This window comes from Muscardinus avellanarius (genome assembly GCF_963383645.1).
Source record: "Muscardinus avellanarius genome assembly, chromosome: 1".
Classification (NCBI taxonomy): domain Eukaryota; kingdom Metazoa; phylum Chordata; class Mammalia; order Rodentia; family Gliridae; genus Muscardinus; species Muscardinus avellanarius.
The window spans coordinates 192,988,913-193,006,048 of NC_137786.1; the positions used below are offsets into that span (position 1 = coordinate 192,988,913).

Sequence of the window (17,136 nt, forward strand, 5' to 3'; positions counted from 1 at the left end):
AAATGAGTACATTATTTTTTTAAGTAAGAGGGACAATGGACATGGGAACATCCTAAAAGAACTGTTTATCTAAAACAATATGTATTGATTCCACAATTTTATATGGCTATCATGCAGAGAACTGCTTAATTGAAGCTTAAGATGTACAGAAGAATTTATCAACATAAAGGGGAACTAAAGATTGAGATAAAGTGATAAAATGCTCTTATCTGGTGCCCTCAATAACAGGCCAGACTGTCACCAGCCTGCAAGAAGGCAGCACAGTTGGCAGTCCACAGGCGCTGAAGAGACTGGAGTCGAAGACCTAACATACAGATTACCCCAGCTGTTTGGGCTGGGTGGGTCTTCTCTTAATTAGAAAACAAAGAGAAAGGTAGTTAACAATGGTACCAACTCACTAAGGGGCAATAGGAATTAAATGGGATAAAACAGGTAAAGCATTTCTATTCTGGACATCGCACCGTACTCAGGAACATACACAAGTTTGAACCTGCCTCAAAGCACTCTACAAAGCCCCTGGGTTTGAAAGCATCACCTCTTATAGAATAGCTAGTGCAAAAAAAAAAACCTACTAAAAATAAAAACAAGAGTTAATCTATTAACTTTCCTTCTACAAGTTATTATATGAGTGTTTCATGGGTTATGGCCAAGACCGGATTCTCTGCCATAGATATAAAGGTACAAAGGTTTAACAATTGGAAATTATCAGTGAAATGGGGAGAAAAAAATTCATGCATAGATTATAACTTCAAATCTTCAATTGAGTAAAATAACTGGCTACCACACTTTCCTGCCAACATCTATTCTTCTAAGGATGCCTTTCTGGTGAGCCTAGTCCTCCAGGACAAGGGCACCATGAAGTCCTTCCAAGGGTCTGTGTGGAGCTGGGAAGAGGTAACACAGCCAGCTCTTTCTTCTTCCTCTATAGGAAGGAAAGGCAGAACAACTGCACTTTAGGAGAAGACAAACAAATTGCTCCTGGGGAAGCTAAACTGCTGGAGCCAATTCAGCCCGCAGTGGCAGTGAGGGGCCTGAAGACAGCTGGATGTGGAAGCCTGCCTCGGGGGGGGCAGGGTTCTTCAGAGCAAGTGGCCGCCATGTGCGCTCAGCTCAGCTCTGTTGTCCTCAGCATATGCCCATGTTAGGAGCCAGCCAGAAAATTGCCAGAGGCTGAGGAGACTCTTATGTGGAAAGGAAGACAGAAAGGAAGGAGGCAAAATAATGAGCCAGCCAGCTGAGCAATTTCCAGCTGATCACCTATGCTGTGGCAGATACACCTGTGCCGTTTAGAAAGCCAACTTCTGGGGCGGAGGTGGGGTCTGATCATGATGAGGTCGATTTTACAGAAAGGAATCCAGCTTAGTGAGGCAGAGAGAGCAGCCAACATGGTGATGGCCAATGGCCTCCTGTTTGGCCTTCCTGACTGAGCACCTCTGTGCCCAGTTCCAGCAGGTCTTCCTTTGTTTACAGCAGGAACCTCAGCATCACCATCACTATCCATCACCTCGACTTCCTGCCTAGCCATGGGGTACCTGGCAGTGAACACGGAACATGGCACAAACAAAATCCCTCCCCCAAAGTAAAGCAATTGGGAAACAAAGGGAAAAAACTAAGCCAAACTGCAAAAGAAAGAGGGTGGGCAAGACCTAGACACAGATGAAGTAGCAGAGAAGAATTTCAACCCCTGGAAGAAACTGAAAAGAGGCTGCTATAAGCCTGACCCAGGCTGGAACATGCAGGGCCTGAGTCTCCATCTGGGACAGTGGCTAGCAGAGTCCTGTCTTGGAACAAATGTGGGAAAGCCTATTTCCAGGGCTGTTGGTATATCTGGATTCCCTGGACTGAGACCTGAGCTCCAGTTTATAAACCCATTCTGCAACTGTGCTTAAATATTATTCCAGATACTAATATCCAGGACTGGAGAGACACTTCCTTCTCAGCTCCTAAGATTCTCACCCTGAGCATCATGCCTTCTTGTAGTCTATTATAATTATTTCCTTACTTGAGGTGTGTGTGTGTGTGTGTGTGTGTGTGTGTGTGTGTGTGTGTTACTGGGCATTGAACCCAAGGGTGTTCTATCTTGGATCTATACCCCCAGCCCTATTTTAATTTTTTATTTTGAGACAGAGAGTCACTAAGTTGAAGAGGGCCTTGCTAAGTTGCTGAGGCTGGTCATGAAAGTGCAATCCTCCTGTCTCAGCCTCTCAAGTACTGGGATTACAGGTATGCACCACAGCACGTAGCCTTGAGTTTTTAAAATATAACAACAAAAACAACAACAAAATAATAATAACAGATAACATTTACTGAGCCTTTACTTTCATGTCAAGCATTGTTCTTAGCACTTTATATAATAACCCTATAAGGCCAATGATATGATATCCCAGATAAGTTATCAAGAGACAGAGAGGTTAAGCCAACTTAGACAACACAAAGTTATACAAATCATAAGTAAAGGAGATAGGATTTGAACCCAGGCACTTTGACCTTAGTTTCTGTGCTCTTCTTAACCACAACCAATTACTGCTTCAGCCACAGGATATGGTAAAGGGAAAAAACAGGCTTGGAAGGCAGCCAGACAGTTTTAACATAGATTGGTACTTATCTGGGTACCCTATTTAACTCATTTAACCTGTAGGTCTCAGTTTTCTTCTCTATAAAATAGGTCCCATGAATCTTTTGGGGGAGTTGTGTCTACTCTCTAAGACGAGGTATGTTATCAATGATGCTCTTCCTCTCTTCTCACCTCCCTTCCAAGGGCAGTCCCACATGTATTAAACACTAGGCTGCTTTATGGTTTGGGTTAGAAATGTCCCGTGAAAAACTCATATGTTGAAGGCTTTGACCCCAGTGTAGTAGTGTTCAAAGGCAGCGTAGTGTTTGGGAGGTGACTGGATCATGAGGGTTCTGACCCCTTCGTGGATCAATCCACTGATGGAGTCAGAGCTTAATGGGTTTGGAAAGAGGCTTTGTTTGAAAAGTGAGCTGTCAGGCATGGTGGCACACGCCTGTAATCCCAGCACTTGGGAGGCTGAGACAAGAAGATCACAGATTGAAGGCCTGCCTCAGCAATGGTAGTGAGACTCAGCAGCCAAATGAGACTCTGTTTCAAAACAAAAATAAAAGGGCTAGGGAATGTGCCTCGGAGGTAGAATGCCCCTGAGTCCAATCCCCAATACCATAAAAATGAAAAAGAAAAGTGAGCTCTCGTTGCTGTCCAGCTGCCTTGAGCTGAGCAGCTCTGCTCTGCTGTGCCTCATCTTTTGTTGTTCTTGTTGTACTGGGGATTAAACACAGGGCCTCCTCCATGTTAGTCAAGCACTCTTCTACTGAGCTAGTCCCCATCCCACACCATCGCCCTTAAATGTATGTTAGTTTGAGAAAAGCTCTTACTCCATTGCCCAGACTGGCCTACAAATTGTGATCCCCCTAACCTTAGCCTCCTTAGTAGCTGGGATTACAGACTCATACCTTGGGGCCCAGCCCCACCACAGCCTCAGAGCCATGGAGCCCAGTGACCATGATCGAAACCTCTGAAACCATGAGTGAAAATAAATCTCTTTCTTATGAATTTATCATCCCAGATGTTTTATCACTGTAGAATCCAAGGCTGCTTCTACCCTTGGATAAAGCAGACTTCTTGATGTTTTGTTCTATTCTATAACTGTTTTGTGCCTTTTGCATGTGAAACACAGCACCAGGCACTGAAGGGCCAGCACTCGGGCTCAGGGAGTGAAAGTGAAAGGCAAGGAATTCCATTTCAAGTGGGTAATGGCAACAGGGCTGAGAGTGGAGGAAGCAGCGTCAAGCTGGTATAATTCTTCTCCACTAGCTTGTCTCTTTTTTGCTGGCCTCCTGCCAGGGATGACAGGCCACTTCTTGTCACTTCTCAGCTGCAAAGCTGGCACCCTGCAGCAAGCCCAATGGGGACTGCATCCCTCCAGTGGCTCATGGCCAGATAGACATCCCTGGGATAGGCCCACCTTTCCTGACTCTGGGGCCCTGGGTCCTGGGAACAAAAATGACAAGTCTCCTTTCTAGGAGCTCGCTAGGGTCTCCACTGGCTTTCTCACCTGGGAAACATATCTTTTACAATATCATCATTTCTCTCCCAACAAGGAAATACCTCACTAGAAGAGTCACACTAAGTGATTCTCCCCTCTTCCCACCCCTACTAAGGGAACAAACACACACACACACACACACACACACACACACACACACACACACACACCAGGAATTTCACACTTTTCTTTTACTCTGATTGTTTTTAAATCGATGCATTGTAGTCATACATCTTAATGGGGTACAAGATGGTAGAGGCATACACGCACACATCACTCATTTAGCCATTTCCCACTATCTCACCCAATTTTCATTCTAATTCTGCAAGAAGGAATTATTATCCCCATTACACAGATGAGGGGGTAAGGAATCGCACAGAGATGGAGCTGGTTTGCGGCAAGGCTGACTGCTATAATCTTTGCTCATTCCACAGCCCCAAGCTGCCTATGTCACCTCTGCTGGCTCTATGCTAGTTCTGCCCTCTCCTTTGGCTGGACTACATGCTTTCATGTATTTAGATTCCCTTCAATCTTCTTGTTTGTGCTAGTCCCAGAGGAAGCTACCCTCTCCCAGCTCAGTGACTGTAGCAGCAGCAGCAGCAGCAGCAGCAGCAGCAGCAGCAGCAGCAGCAGCAGCAAAATCCTTTGGTTCTTTGATTAGCTTGTCTTAATTACAGCCATGCTGGAGCTGTTCCAGTATAGTGCCTGGTACCACTGCAAAGCATGTAGGTTTACTGTTACATTTACTAGCTCTTCTCTGACTCCAGCCCATTCTGCCTCCCCGTGGCCGCTGGCAGGTTCCCTCCTCCTCTGTTATCCTTGGTTCTGCCTCTTTGCACATCACATTGGGGCCAACAAAATAGCGCTTTACACTGTTGCCACCTCAGGCAGCTGAGCCAGACTAGCTCAGCTCAAGTGCTTGAGTCTCTGCTGAGAGCCAGGCACTGGTCTAGGTAAGGTGAATAGGCAAGAAATGAAAGGAAAACATAGAGGCCTAGCCTTTTAGAGATCCAGAGGTAAGGAAATGGAACAGAAATCACTGACACGAGGTAGGTGGTGAGGTTGTAACAAGTCCTAAAACATCAGAGCTAGAGGGAAATTTGGTTTTCTGTCTTAAGCTCTCTAGTTAATAGATGGAGAAGGTAAAAGCTAGAAAGAAAAGCTAAAAATTTCAGGTAATAACTAACATTTCTAAAGCCTACGTGCCATTTGACAATCTTCACATATATTAACCCTCACAATAATACTATGAAGTTGGCACTAATACCATCCTCATTCTAAAGATGAGAAAAATGGCTGGGCATTATGGCACATGCCTTTAATCTTAGTTCTTGGGAGGATGAGACAGGAGGATTTCAGATTAGAGGATAACCTCAACAATGTAACAAGACTCTCAGAAACCTACTGAGACCCTATTTCAAAGAAAAAATTTAAAAGGGCTGCAGTGATAGCTCAGAGATAGAATGTCCCAGGGTTCAATTTCCAGTACCACAAAACTTTTTAAAAAAGAGAAAAATGAGGCATAAAGGGGTAAAATACATTGTTTAAGTTTATACTGGTAATAAGCAGAGGCCTACACTAAACTTGGACACTCTGGTCTCTCTCTAATGTACTGTGAGGTAGAGTTGAATCTACCTGTAAAAATAATGAAATGGCTTCTTGAGTGAATTACTTACAAGTCTAATTATGAAAACACTGAACTTGGGTTAACCAGAGCCAACTAAAAGGAAGTCTCAATGGACCAGAGGTTCTGGTCCAATTAAAAGTCCCAGAGACTCACTAAATACAAGGCAGGAGCCAGGCATGGTGGTGCACACCTGTAGTCCCAGCACCTGGGAGGCTGAAACAGGAATCACAGGTTCAATAGCAGTTACAGCAACTTGGCGAAACCCTCAGCAACTTAACAAGACTCTGTTTCAAAATAAAAAGGGCTGAGTGTGGAGCTTGGAGGTAGGAGGCCCCTGGGTTCCATCCACAGTGTGGGGGGAAAAATGCAAGAGAGGGAGAGCAGTAAGGAGAGCCCCATATTTCCAAAGAAAGAACCAAACTAAGAAGACATCCTCTTAGAACTTGGGAGAAGGGATTTATTCAAAAAACCAAAAGCAGTCCAATTCACTACTCCTTTTTTATGTCTGGCTGTTTATATATAATACCCTGATCCTGTGAGTTCTTTACCTCAAATGCTACTTCCTGAGGCAGAGAGGCCAACTTGGATACCTTAAAAAGATGCTCAGTGATATGAACTGAAATTTTCTGAAAGGAGGCTTCTGGTAAACTCTTGGACAACCAGTGTCTTCCAATTCTCCAAATCCTCCCCAACGTATACATATACACCATGCACTCTGGTTTTTGGTTTAACCAAGAGTATTCTCCAATTCTGTCATATGAGTTCAGAATAAATATAGTTATCAGTATAAAAATTACTTACCAATTACTGCCAAATTATGCTCTGAGCCACAAGAAACCTGAAAAAGAAAGAAAATATGTTCTCTTGGAGTAAAAAAATGTATAGATATTTCAGCCAGTGTATTTCATGCTCACAGTTATTTTCTAATGACACTAACATCCATTTTTGGCAAATGTTAGGAATGAAGTAGAAAGTGACACCATATACAAAGGTTAAAACTATAATTACAACATACTCACAGCTACATAAAAAGAGTGTGAAAAAAAACATTGAATGAAAATGAACCAAAATGTTAAAGATGTTGTCCTTAGCCAGTTAGACCATCAGTGAATTTTTATACTTCTACTTTTTTGTATTTTTCAAACTTTCTAAAATGAGCATATGTTATTTTAAAAATGGAAAGATAAGGCAATAAAGATAACAGCTTTTGAAAACCGAACTTAAAAGACTATCTCTCTCATCTGGACTGATAAAATGAGCAAAGAATTCAGTAGAAACAGACTGGTCTGAGGACAAATGCTAGACTTTTCCTCATCTGCTTGCTTTCCCTTTTACCTTCGACCCACACAACTATCTGCAGCTCTGTGAACACATCATGTCCTCTCACACCTCCAGATCCTGCACATGCTTGTTCCTCCACCCAGAATGCCCGTTCCTCCTATTGCCTTCCGAAAATGTTCTCCTCATCCTTTAAAACCTCAAAACATGTTCTGACTCCCGTGCGCCTGTTTGAAGGCCAACTCAGGCATTCCTGCCCTTTCCCCCTTCTGTTATGCATAACATCGTAGCATCCATACTGTGACCTTTCAGCATTTTCTGCTGTCTTTTCCTGAGGCTGAATGCATTTTGGAAACAGGACTGAGTCTCATGTACTTCAGTGTTGCACAAATAGACTATACAAAACCTAGGATTCAGTTTACACCCACTAAATGAGAGAATGAATACAAGTACAAAGTACAGAAAAGAATGAAGATGTAATACATAAAAGCCAATTATTTAGGGTTTGGAATACAGTGTTTCCAACCAGTGAGGGCTACTTCTTATCTTTTAGCCTCTGCATGCTACCAGGAGGAAGTGACTAGGGATATAAAGGCATAAATAGTTCCCTAGGTACTAATTAAGAGGAACTCTCGTCTCTGGAGCATCCTGTGACCTTTACCAGGATGTTCACTTTAGCTCCTGGCAAGAGGAAGGTTTCAGGTACTCCAGAATGTTGATGAGGGGAGGGCCCTGGAGAATATCTATATTATCAGGAGAAAACAGGCTTGTAAAGAAGAAATAACTTGCCTAGGGGCCCAGAGCAAGTCTGGGTCAAAATTAAGACTAGAGACATCATTTTGTTCTCTACTTCTATAGGATCAACTTTTTTGACCCACATATGAGCGATTCCATATATGAATGTATCGTGTGGTATTATTTGTCTTTCTGTGCCTAGTTTATTTCATCTAACATAATGTCCTTTGAGTTTGCCCACATGGTCACAAAAGGCGATAGTTAATAACAGTATATTATATTCTTAAAAAATGCTAACTTATTTTTAAGTCTTACCAACACACAAAAAGATTGACAACTATATAAAGTAATACATAGGTCAAGTAGTTTGATTTAGCCATTCCAGAATGGGTGTGTGTTTTTAAACATCTTGTTGAACATGATAAATACATACAATTTTATCTTTCAATTAAAAACAAATAAATTTTTAAAAACTAAGATGAGAGTCACTCTGACTGATCTGAGTTTCACAAGAGCTCTTTCTTGGGGCTTCTTACTGTTCCCAGTGAAAACCACTTGGAAGCAAATTCAAAGGTTCTTGACAGAGGCCCTGGCAGTGAGGTGGCTGTCTCAGAAGGCAGTGAGCACTGGAGGCTGGCTGCATACTGCTAGGTGAGAATGGGCAGCAAGGCTTCCTAGGCTTTTTCTTGTATAAAAGTTGTTCTTCTCAGATCCTGGCTTTCACAGAGAAGAGGTACACACATTTATATGGACTCCCTGACAGGATCTGGCAAAGATGTCCCTATATATTTTACCCTTCATAAATAATTCCAGGTTGACTGGCCTCTGAGTTCCTTTGAGGGTGGCTCTATTTATGATTTACCTGAAGGTTGCTACCATGTCTCACCAGGGCCATACACACAGCACTAGTTCATTATAATATTTCTGGCTGTACTGTGGCTGGTACCCTGGGTCTGTTATAGAAAGCAGCTCAAAATTATGAATAGGAAAAAACTTAGATGTCTCAAATAAAAAAATGTTTTTGCAAATTACAGTACAGCCATTTGATGGACTACTAAGCAGCCTTTGATGCTTCCAGTAATAGGAAAATATTTATAAATCATGTGACCTGAAAAGCCACATAATATATATATATATATATATATATATATATATATATATATTATAAAATACAATCTCAATTGTCCAATAACATGAATAACAATGACTGGAAAGAGATACCAAAATGCTAACAGTGATTGCCTCTGGCCTGGGGGTGAGACTAGCATTATTAGTATGATATTCCTTTTTTAATTTAATTTTTTGCCATCAAAATTTTTATTTTATTTATTATTATTATTTTTATTTTGGGGTTAACATAAAGTGACACTTAATCTTCCTTTCTACATTTAAGATTCACAGGAAAATTTACTAATATTAGGTCTGAAAAATATTTTTTGTGTGTGTTATATTGGAGATTGATCTCAAATATGCTCTACCACTGAGCTACAATCCAAAGCCTTTCAACATTTTTATTTTGAAACAGGGTCTCACTAAGTTACTGTGGAAATTGGCCTTGAGCCTGCTGTCCTCCTGCTTTACCTTCCCAGCTACTGGGATACAGGTGTGCAGAACCACACCAGGCAAAATGTTACTTTTATTATTGTTATTCCAGGAACTCTTTTATTTGACATAGAACTGAATATACCTTACTGTTGCACTCTACAGAATGTACTTCAACTTGGTGCGTTCCTATTGATTTTTTAATACTTTTTTGTTGTTGTTATTTTTTATATTTTTTTTATTGGTGCAATGTATTCATACATTGTAATGGGATAAAAAACTTCTGTAGACATACATGCACACATCGCCTAGGTAACCCCTACCCAATCCCCACCCCATTACCTCCCCATCCCTCCTTTCCATGCTTGGCTTAGTGGTTGACATCTAATATCATAGTAATTTATCCAGAACTAACAATGGTAATCTCACATAACAGATTCATTTGTCTGACATCAAGCTTTTGATCACTTAGAGATAACATTTCAATATTTCTTTTTGTTTTCTTTCTTACCAGAAGATATTTTTTTCTTTTTTTAAGGTGAAACTATCATACATTTATTTATTTATTTTTCAGATAAAATCTATTCTAACATTAAATATGAACTCTAAATGCCCAAAACAATCTTGAAAAGGAACAAAGCTAGAAGATGTACATTTTCTGATTTCAAACCTTATAAAGCTACAATAATTGAAACAGTGTAGTACTGCTATAAAGGCAGATATATAAACCAGTGGAGTAAAATAAAAAGCCTAGAAATAAATTCTTCCATATATGGTCAAGTTATTTTTGACAAGGTTTCCAAGAACATTTGGTGAAGAAAATAATAATCTTTTCACTAAGTATTGTTGAAAAATAATAATTACATGAAAAAGAATAAAACTGGACCCTTACCTAACACCATATACAAATATTAACTCAAAGTAGATAAAAGACCTAAATGTAAATCTTAAGACTATAAACTTTTAGAAGAAACCCTGGGTCATAAAACTTCACAACATTGAAATTGACAGTGATTTCTTAGATATGATTTCAAAGGCACAGGCAACAAAAGAATAAACAAATAAACTTTCTAAAAAATAAAAAATATTATACATCCAAGGACAATGTGAACAGTTAAAAGTTACTTATAGAATGGGATAAAATATTTCCAAATGCTATATCTGAAGGTATATCAATAATGCAAATAGAGATCCTAAAAAGTAGCAACAATAAAAGCAAACAATACAATATAGAAATAGGTAAAAGACTAAAATAAATAATGAATCTCCAAAGATAACCAATCTTAGTTGTCTGCTGGATGGAAAATCTTGTTTTTCTGGTTCTGGTGTGTATTACCTATTTCTTCTTTGTAGTATCTCTTTGAGTATTTTCTCTAGTGCTGGTTTTGAAGACATAAATTCCTTCAGTTTCTGTTTGTCATGGAAGTTTCTTATTTCCCCATCTAATTTGATAGAAAGTTTTGCTGGGTAGGAAATTTTGGGCTGGAAGTTGTTTTCTTTCAGAGTTTGGAATATGTTACTCCAAGCCCTTCTGGCTTTCATGACTTGGTTTGGGAAGTCTGGAGTGATTCTAATTGGTTTGCCTCTGAATGTCACTTGGCCCTTTGTTTTTGTTGCCTTTAAGATTCTCTCCTTGGCTTCCACATTGGTCATTTTGACAATTATGTGGGGAACCTCTTCTCTGATCCTGTCTAAAGGGAGTTCTATAAGTTTCCTAGACCTGTGTATTGACCTCTTGCTCTATGGTTAGAAAATTTTCTGCTATTACTTCCTTGAAGAGATTGTTGATCCCTTTGGTTTCACCTTCTTTTCCCTCCTCTATTCCAATTATTCTTAGGTTAGCTCTCTTAAAATGAGCCCATATTTCTTCAATGTCAGATTCCTGCTGTCTGATTTTTTTTAAGTTATAAATTATGCATTTGTTTTTGGAGTGAATATCTTCTAGGAGCGAGATTCTATTCTCCATGTGGTCTAATCGATTGTTTATACTTTGAATTGAGGCCTTTACCTCAATGGCCTCCTTTATTTCTTTCAGACTCTCTCTAAATTCTTTTCAAAGGTCCTGTATTATTTCTACAGTTATATTCCTGATTTGATCTTCTGGAGATCTCTGAATTTCTGTGTTATCAGGTTCTGATGATATGGTGTTGTGGGCATTCATTGCTCTATTGTTCCTCTTTCCCATGATTTCAGAATTTTGTGCCTTCCCTGGGTCACTACAACTTCACTTAGGGTACTCTGTATCTCAACTCTGTGGTAATCTCAGCCGCCACTATATCCAAGGAGATTATCAAAGCTGCACAAGTCCCTGGGAGTGCAGTACAGGGATTTCTCCTTTACGGGCCACAATTTTACTCACGGTTATTGTGTGCGCTGATAAGAAGCTGTTGCGGGGTAAGGTGAACTCTCTGTAGTTGCTGGCAATATGGCGCTGCTGCCGCACCCTCGGCTGTGAGGCTGGCGCTGTTGGCAAAATGGCGCTGCTGCCACACCCTCGGCTGTGAGGCTGGCGCTGCTGGCAAAATGGCACCGCTGTCACGCCCTCGGCTGTGAGGCTGGTGTATTTCTATTCTGGTATTGAGCTCTGTTCTGAGTCCCTGTAAGGCATGATGAGCTTGGCCACTGGGAGTTTTATTTTTTTATTTTTTTGGTGGTACTGGGGTTCCTGGAAGCCCTTCTACCTCCGGGTTACACTCCCAGACCTATTTTATATTTTGAAACAGGGTCTCTTTTTTGAACCTACGCTATCCTTCTGTCTCCACCTCCCAAGCAAGGGGATTACAAGCGTGCGCCACCAGGCCTGGCCACTAGGAGTTTTAGACGTTCTTTGCGCTGAAAGAACTGCTGAATTACACCCGAATGATCTGCAGCTGCTCATTTCAGGTGCTTGTTTACCTTTCCTCTCTGGAGCCTGGTGCCATGAGGGAAGATGGTGCCAGCATGTCTCTGCCGCCACATTGTGAGTTTGATTTCTTTTCTGGTCTTTGGTTGTTCTTCTAGTCTTTTTTTCTGTCCCTTGTATTTACATTTTTTATTTCTCTGTTGCTAGTGTTTTCTGGCTATGAAAAGTGCTGATTCTGTGGCAATAGAGATCGAGTTTTAGCAGGACTCGTAAATGCTGCTTTTCTCAGTCGCCATCTTCCCAGAAGTCGATATTCCTTTTTTTATACTTTCTGAATTTTATACACTATTCTTATAATCAGAAAAAAATCTATTAAAAATAAAATAAAAGAGATCCAATGTAATTCCCACTATAGATTTTTTAAAACCCTACCTGGTTATAAAATGTATTACAAATAATGGGGAAATAATATTTTAAGGAAATGCAACTAAATTACCAAGGCAGCTGTGTCAAGGTAGGACTGTAAGATATTTTCCTTCTATTTTTCTGTTTTCTAAATATCCTTTAACTGTGGTGGTTGCAGTAGTGGTGGTGATGGCAGCAATAAGAATATGAATTAAAACTACCATATAATGAGGACTCATACATGCCAGGTATCACACCAAGGCATTTTATGAACATTCACACATTTTAATCATCACAGTAATCTTCAGGTAAGCTTGCCTTTGCGCATCTTAGAGATAAGGAGACTGAGCCTCATGCATATTAAATCACTTTCTCAGCTATTTAAGGTTGGCAATAGCAGAACTGAAAGCCAGGTCTGCCTGATCTCTGAGCTAGTGTTATTTACCATGTTCGTTTTTTTTTAAAGTTATTTTACGTTATGAAAATTCACAGAGACAAAGGACTTGCCTCTGTCTACCAGGATTCACCCTGGGGTTGTGGACTTCAGAACTGACCAGCCACAAGGACCAGGGGCTTCCAGAAACAAGCTAACAAATGCCAATATCAGAAAGCAGATGCTGCTTTGAATTAATGAGCAAGACAGCGATGAATGGATTTTGTCAAGCCAATGTAGAGCTTGTAGCTCAAAGTCCCACACTGCTTCCTGCTTTCTGTATAATGGCATAGAGGTCAGAAGACTGAACACCACAGGCCACAGTGTCTCAGTGCTACACTCCTTCAGCAAGATTGTATCAGTGACCATTGCTTCATACTGCTCCTGTCAGAATTTCCCCACTACCCAGCTGCAGGTAGTTTCTAGAAGACTCTATTCATAATGGCAACATACCCAGGCATTCAGAGCCAGGAAGCTAGGTGAATCCCAGGTCTTCTGCTTTCTGGCTCTGAGACCTATGGCAAGGTATGTAACTCTAGGGCTTCAGTGTTCTCAGGTATAAAAGGACACCATTGTGTCTATCTTGTCCGCCTTGCAGAATTTCTAGAGGACAAATGAGACAATCCATCCCTTCCAACCAGGCATCCCACCTTTCCTACATGCAAATCTGACTATGCCATGCCCCTATATAAAACCCTTCACAGTCTCCCAGTGCTGGTAGAGCAAAGTCAAAACTGCATGGCTTACAAAGCCATTGTAAGTACATCCCTATTTACTTCTCTGGACTCATTTCCTCCCTCTACTACTCATGAACCCTCAACCCCAAATAATGTATTCTCTATATTCCACTCATACCACATCTATTTCTCTAAGAACATCATGCGGTTCCAAGCTCTTATGCAGTTCCAGTCTGTTTGAATGGAATTCCCTTTTTCCCACTGTCTACCTAGGTAAATCCTTTGAGGCTCCTCAAACACCTGCCTCCTGTGGCTCCCCATGACTTATCGAGGCACGGCCAGCTGCTCTACCCTGGCGTCCCCCACAGCACTGTGTGTCATGGTGATGTCTATTAACAGCCAGTGCATGTGTTAGTCACTTCTGTCCCTCAGTCATCCAGCAGACTGCCTGCCCAGTAATGTCTCTGCCGCATGGTCCAAGAGCAGGGCATGAGGTTTGGGGAGAGGGAGTTAGTGCAAAGAGAAGGGTCTTAGGGAATGTATATAATCCCAAGAGTAAGCAGTGCTGTGGCCACCCCAGTCCAACTGGAGACAGGCCCTGAGTTAAGTGGTGGGGGCAGGAAGGGACACAGTACAGGAATAGAACAGGTAGCATCAAAAGTATAGTAGGGCTGTTCCAGGATCAAGCACAGCAAAGTACAGCAGAGGCTGGTCCTAGGAATCAGAGCTCCAATATAATGAAAGTGGGTTCTGACCTGGTGGCTGGGGCTGTCAAGAGAAGGGAATATATGCCTCTCGAGGTTGGAGGGATGGGAGTAAAGGTACTGTGGAAAGCTGTCCTTTCTCAGCACTGCTCAAACACTAGAGCAGTTTGCTCTACACAGGGACTTCATCCAAAGCAGTCAGAGCTACAGACAATTTCCAGTCCCCCAAATGCCAGTGGAATAAGATCTCTGACCCAAAGTCCTTCCAAGCTAGACTCCCTCAGTTCTTGTGACAGGAATCAAGCTTCCCCGAGGGCTGGATCTTACAAAATACAGCTGGACTAGAGCAAAGCAAAACAAAATGAAAAACTGATAGTTGCTTTCTAGTAAATACATCCACATGCATTAACAGGTTAAACAAATAGTTGAGTGAATAAGCACAAACTAGGTGAATGTGGAAATAACTGCCAACTGTTACCTGTAAGTAACAGTACAGTTGTGCTAATTCTAAAAAGAGCTGACTGGCCCTTGTTGAGAGTTTATGGCCAGGGACCCAACTAACAGCATTGCCTGAATTGTCTTATTTAATCTTATTCAATATCTATAATATTTAATAGTCTTTGGTTATAATCCTTTGACAAATGAGGCAATTGAACTGTGCTCTGCTGCTGGTGGAGGTGCAGGATTCTATGACCCTTCAAATTCAAGCTTTCTGTCCTCCCAAGGGTTTCCTCCTTCCTTTTTGCATAGTTTGATGGAAACAAACCACTTAACACACCCAGCTCCTTACATCTGGCAACCCAGTACCAATTCATTATAAGGTCTCTTAAGTTGAGAGTCCTAGACTTACTGGGTTCAACACTCCTGGCCTGGGGCCGGGTATGCCCTCCTCTGGACTGATCAAGAAACTGTCCCAGGACTAGTTCCTTGAGGAATGGCTATTAAATGACATCTTCTCTCACTGTGGGAGCCTTCACCTCGTGGGAGAGTTCCCCTAGATAGTCCAAATCTGACAGGGGAAATTTTAGGTTGTGAAAAACAGAATACAGCAGAGAAACGACAGGATAGTGTGCCCAGAACTCAGAGAAGGAAGCACTGGGGGCCAAGAAGAGCAAGCAGGGAGCTGAGCCAGGGGTGGCCCTCACCTTCAGCCCAGGCCCATCCAGGGCAGGCAGTGGCTGGTGGAGCCCACTGATTGGTTCCCGCTCTGAACCAATGGGCCGGGGCGCCCACAGATGCTATGACAACAAGGCACACAAGCAGAGGAGCATGAGGGAGAGGTGAGCAGCTGGGGATTGTCCGCAGAGCACAGAGCCAGGGCTCCAGCTCTTCCTGTGCCTGTCCTTAGAAGCTCCCAGCAAGCAGTCCCCGAATGGCAGCCAGGGTTGGCTGGGCAGCTGCTGCCGCCGAAGGACAACACAACAAGGGAAAGGGCGCCTTAGTGCTGCCTTTGCTGGAGCTCCAGCTAAACCCATTTGTTGTCTGTGTGGAACTCTTAGGTGACAACCAGAATTTCCAGACTGTTGGAAAAGCAGGGCTGAATGAATGGCTGCACAGATTTTACAGGCAAATTGCTATCCTGCAAGCCAATACCCTAGGCTCAGAAATAGCCCCAAATGGAGGAGATGCCAACCAACAGCACAGTTGCTTGCTTCTGTAATTACCTATCCTTGTAGATAAGATTTAATTCCCTCTGCAAGAACTTGAATTTTCAATGAAGCCTAGATCTCAAGACCCAGAGGCACCAGCTGATCTCCTAGAAGTCCAGGGTAGAAGAACCTTTTATCTCCATAATGCAACCATCTCTGCCCTTTTTTAAAAAGCACATTATATAGCTGAGAAAATTATGCTTGAAAAAAGTTCTAATACCTCCCGAAACAGGCTGAAGACCGGGGGCAGCTAAAGTTGGGTAAGTACTTGAATGCCCAACATGTGCCATTATAGAATTTGACTTTACCACCATGACTTTGCATCTCACAACTGCTCTGAGAAGGCATTCTCCTAACTTCTTACTACACTTGATCGCTCACTCTTTTCCTACGTACACCCCTAATTCAGCAACAAAGTCTCTCCACTGTCTCTGGAAAGTCTTCTGTGTTTCCCCAATTTGCTATCTGTATTGCCATTCTCTCCTCTCCATATCCTCTTAAATGCAACCAGTTATCCGCGGCCTAACTCAAAACCTGCTGCCTTCAGACAATCTCAGCCCCTAGAAGATCTTCCTCATCACACCACTTGCCTTAGCTATAGCTGCTTTTATCAAATCTCCTTTGTACTTTCAATAATTGGGGTAGGTGTGTGAGGCACATTTTCCTAGTCAGTGCAGAATAGGAGAAAGAACTCTGGATAGGGAACCAGAAAACCTGGACTCGAGTCCTGGCCCAGACAATTCCCAGCCATGTGACCTTAGGCAAATCTCTATCCCTCACTGCATCTTTGTTCCTCAGTTCCCTCATCTGTAAAATGGGATACTAACAACCAGATATCCAGGCATGGGACACACGCCTGTAATCCCAGTACTTGGGATACTGAGACAGGAGAACCACAGGATCGAGGACAGCTTCAGCAGTATAGTGAGATTCTATGGAACCTAGCAAGACCCTGTTTCAAAATAAAAAGGGCTGGGGATGTAGCTCAGAGGACAAATGCCTCTGGGTCCAATCCTCAGTTATACACACAGACATACATACAGACAGACACACACACAAACACACATTTTACATATCCTAAAACCCTTCCACTGCCATCTACAGAATAAAATTCATTTTGTGCTTGTTCCTGTGCTATAGATACACTTCTAAGACATAAAATACATAACTAGGAACATAA

At 42.0% G+C, this 17,136-nt stretch overlaps 1 protein-coding gene across 1 annotated transcript in view; it reads right to left on the minus strand.

Moving 5' to 3' along the window:
• SERGEF (secretion regulating guanine nucleotide exchange factor) overlaps positions 1-17,136 on the minus strand; it is a gene marked incomplete at both ends in the record, with an annotated part of 254,122 nt that overhangs the window by 88,095 nt on the left and 148,891 nt on the right. The window contains one exon of the mRNA XM_080719834.1: positions 6,493-6,529. Within this exon, the coding sequence (XP_080575960.1) occupies positions 6,493-6,529 (37 nt within the window). The remainder of the gene's footprint in view (positions 1-6,492; positions 6,530-17,136) is intronic.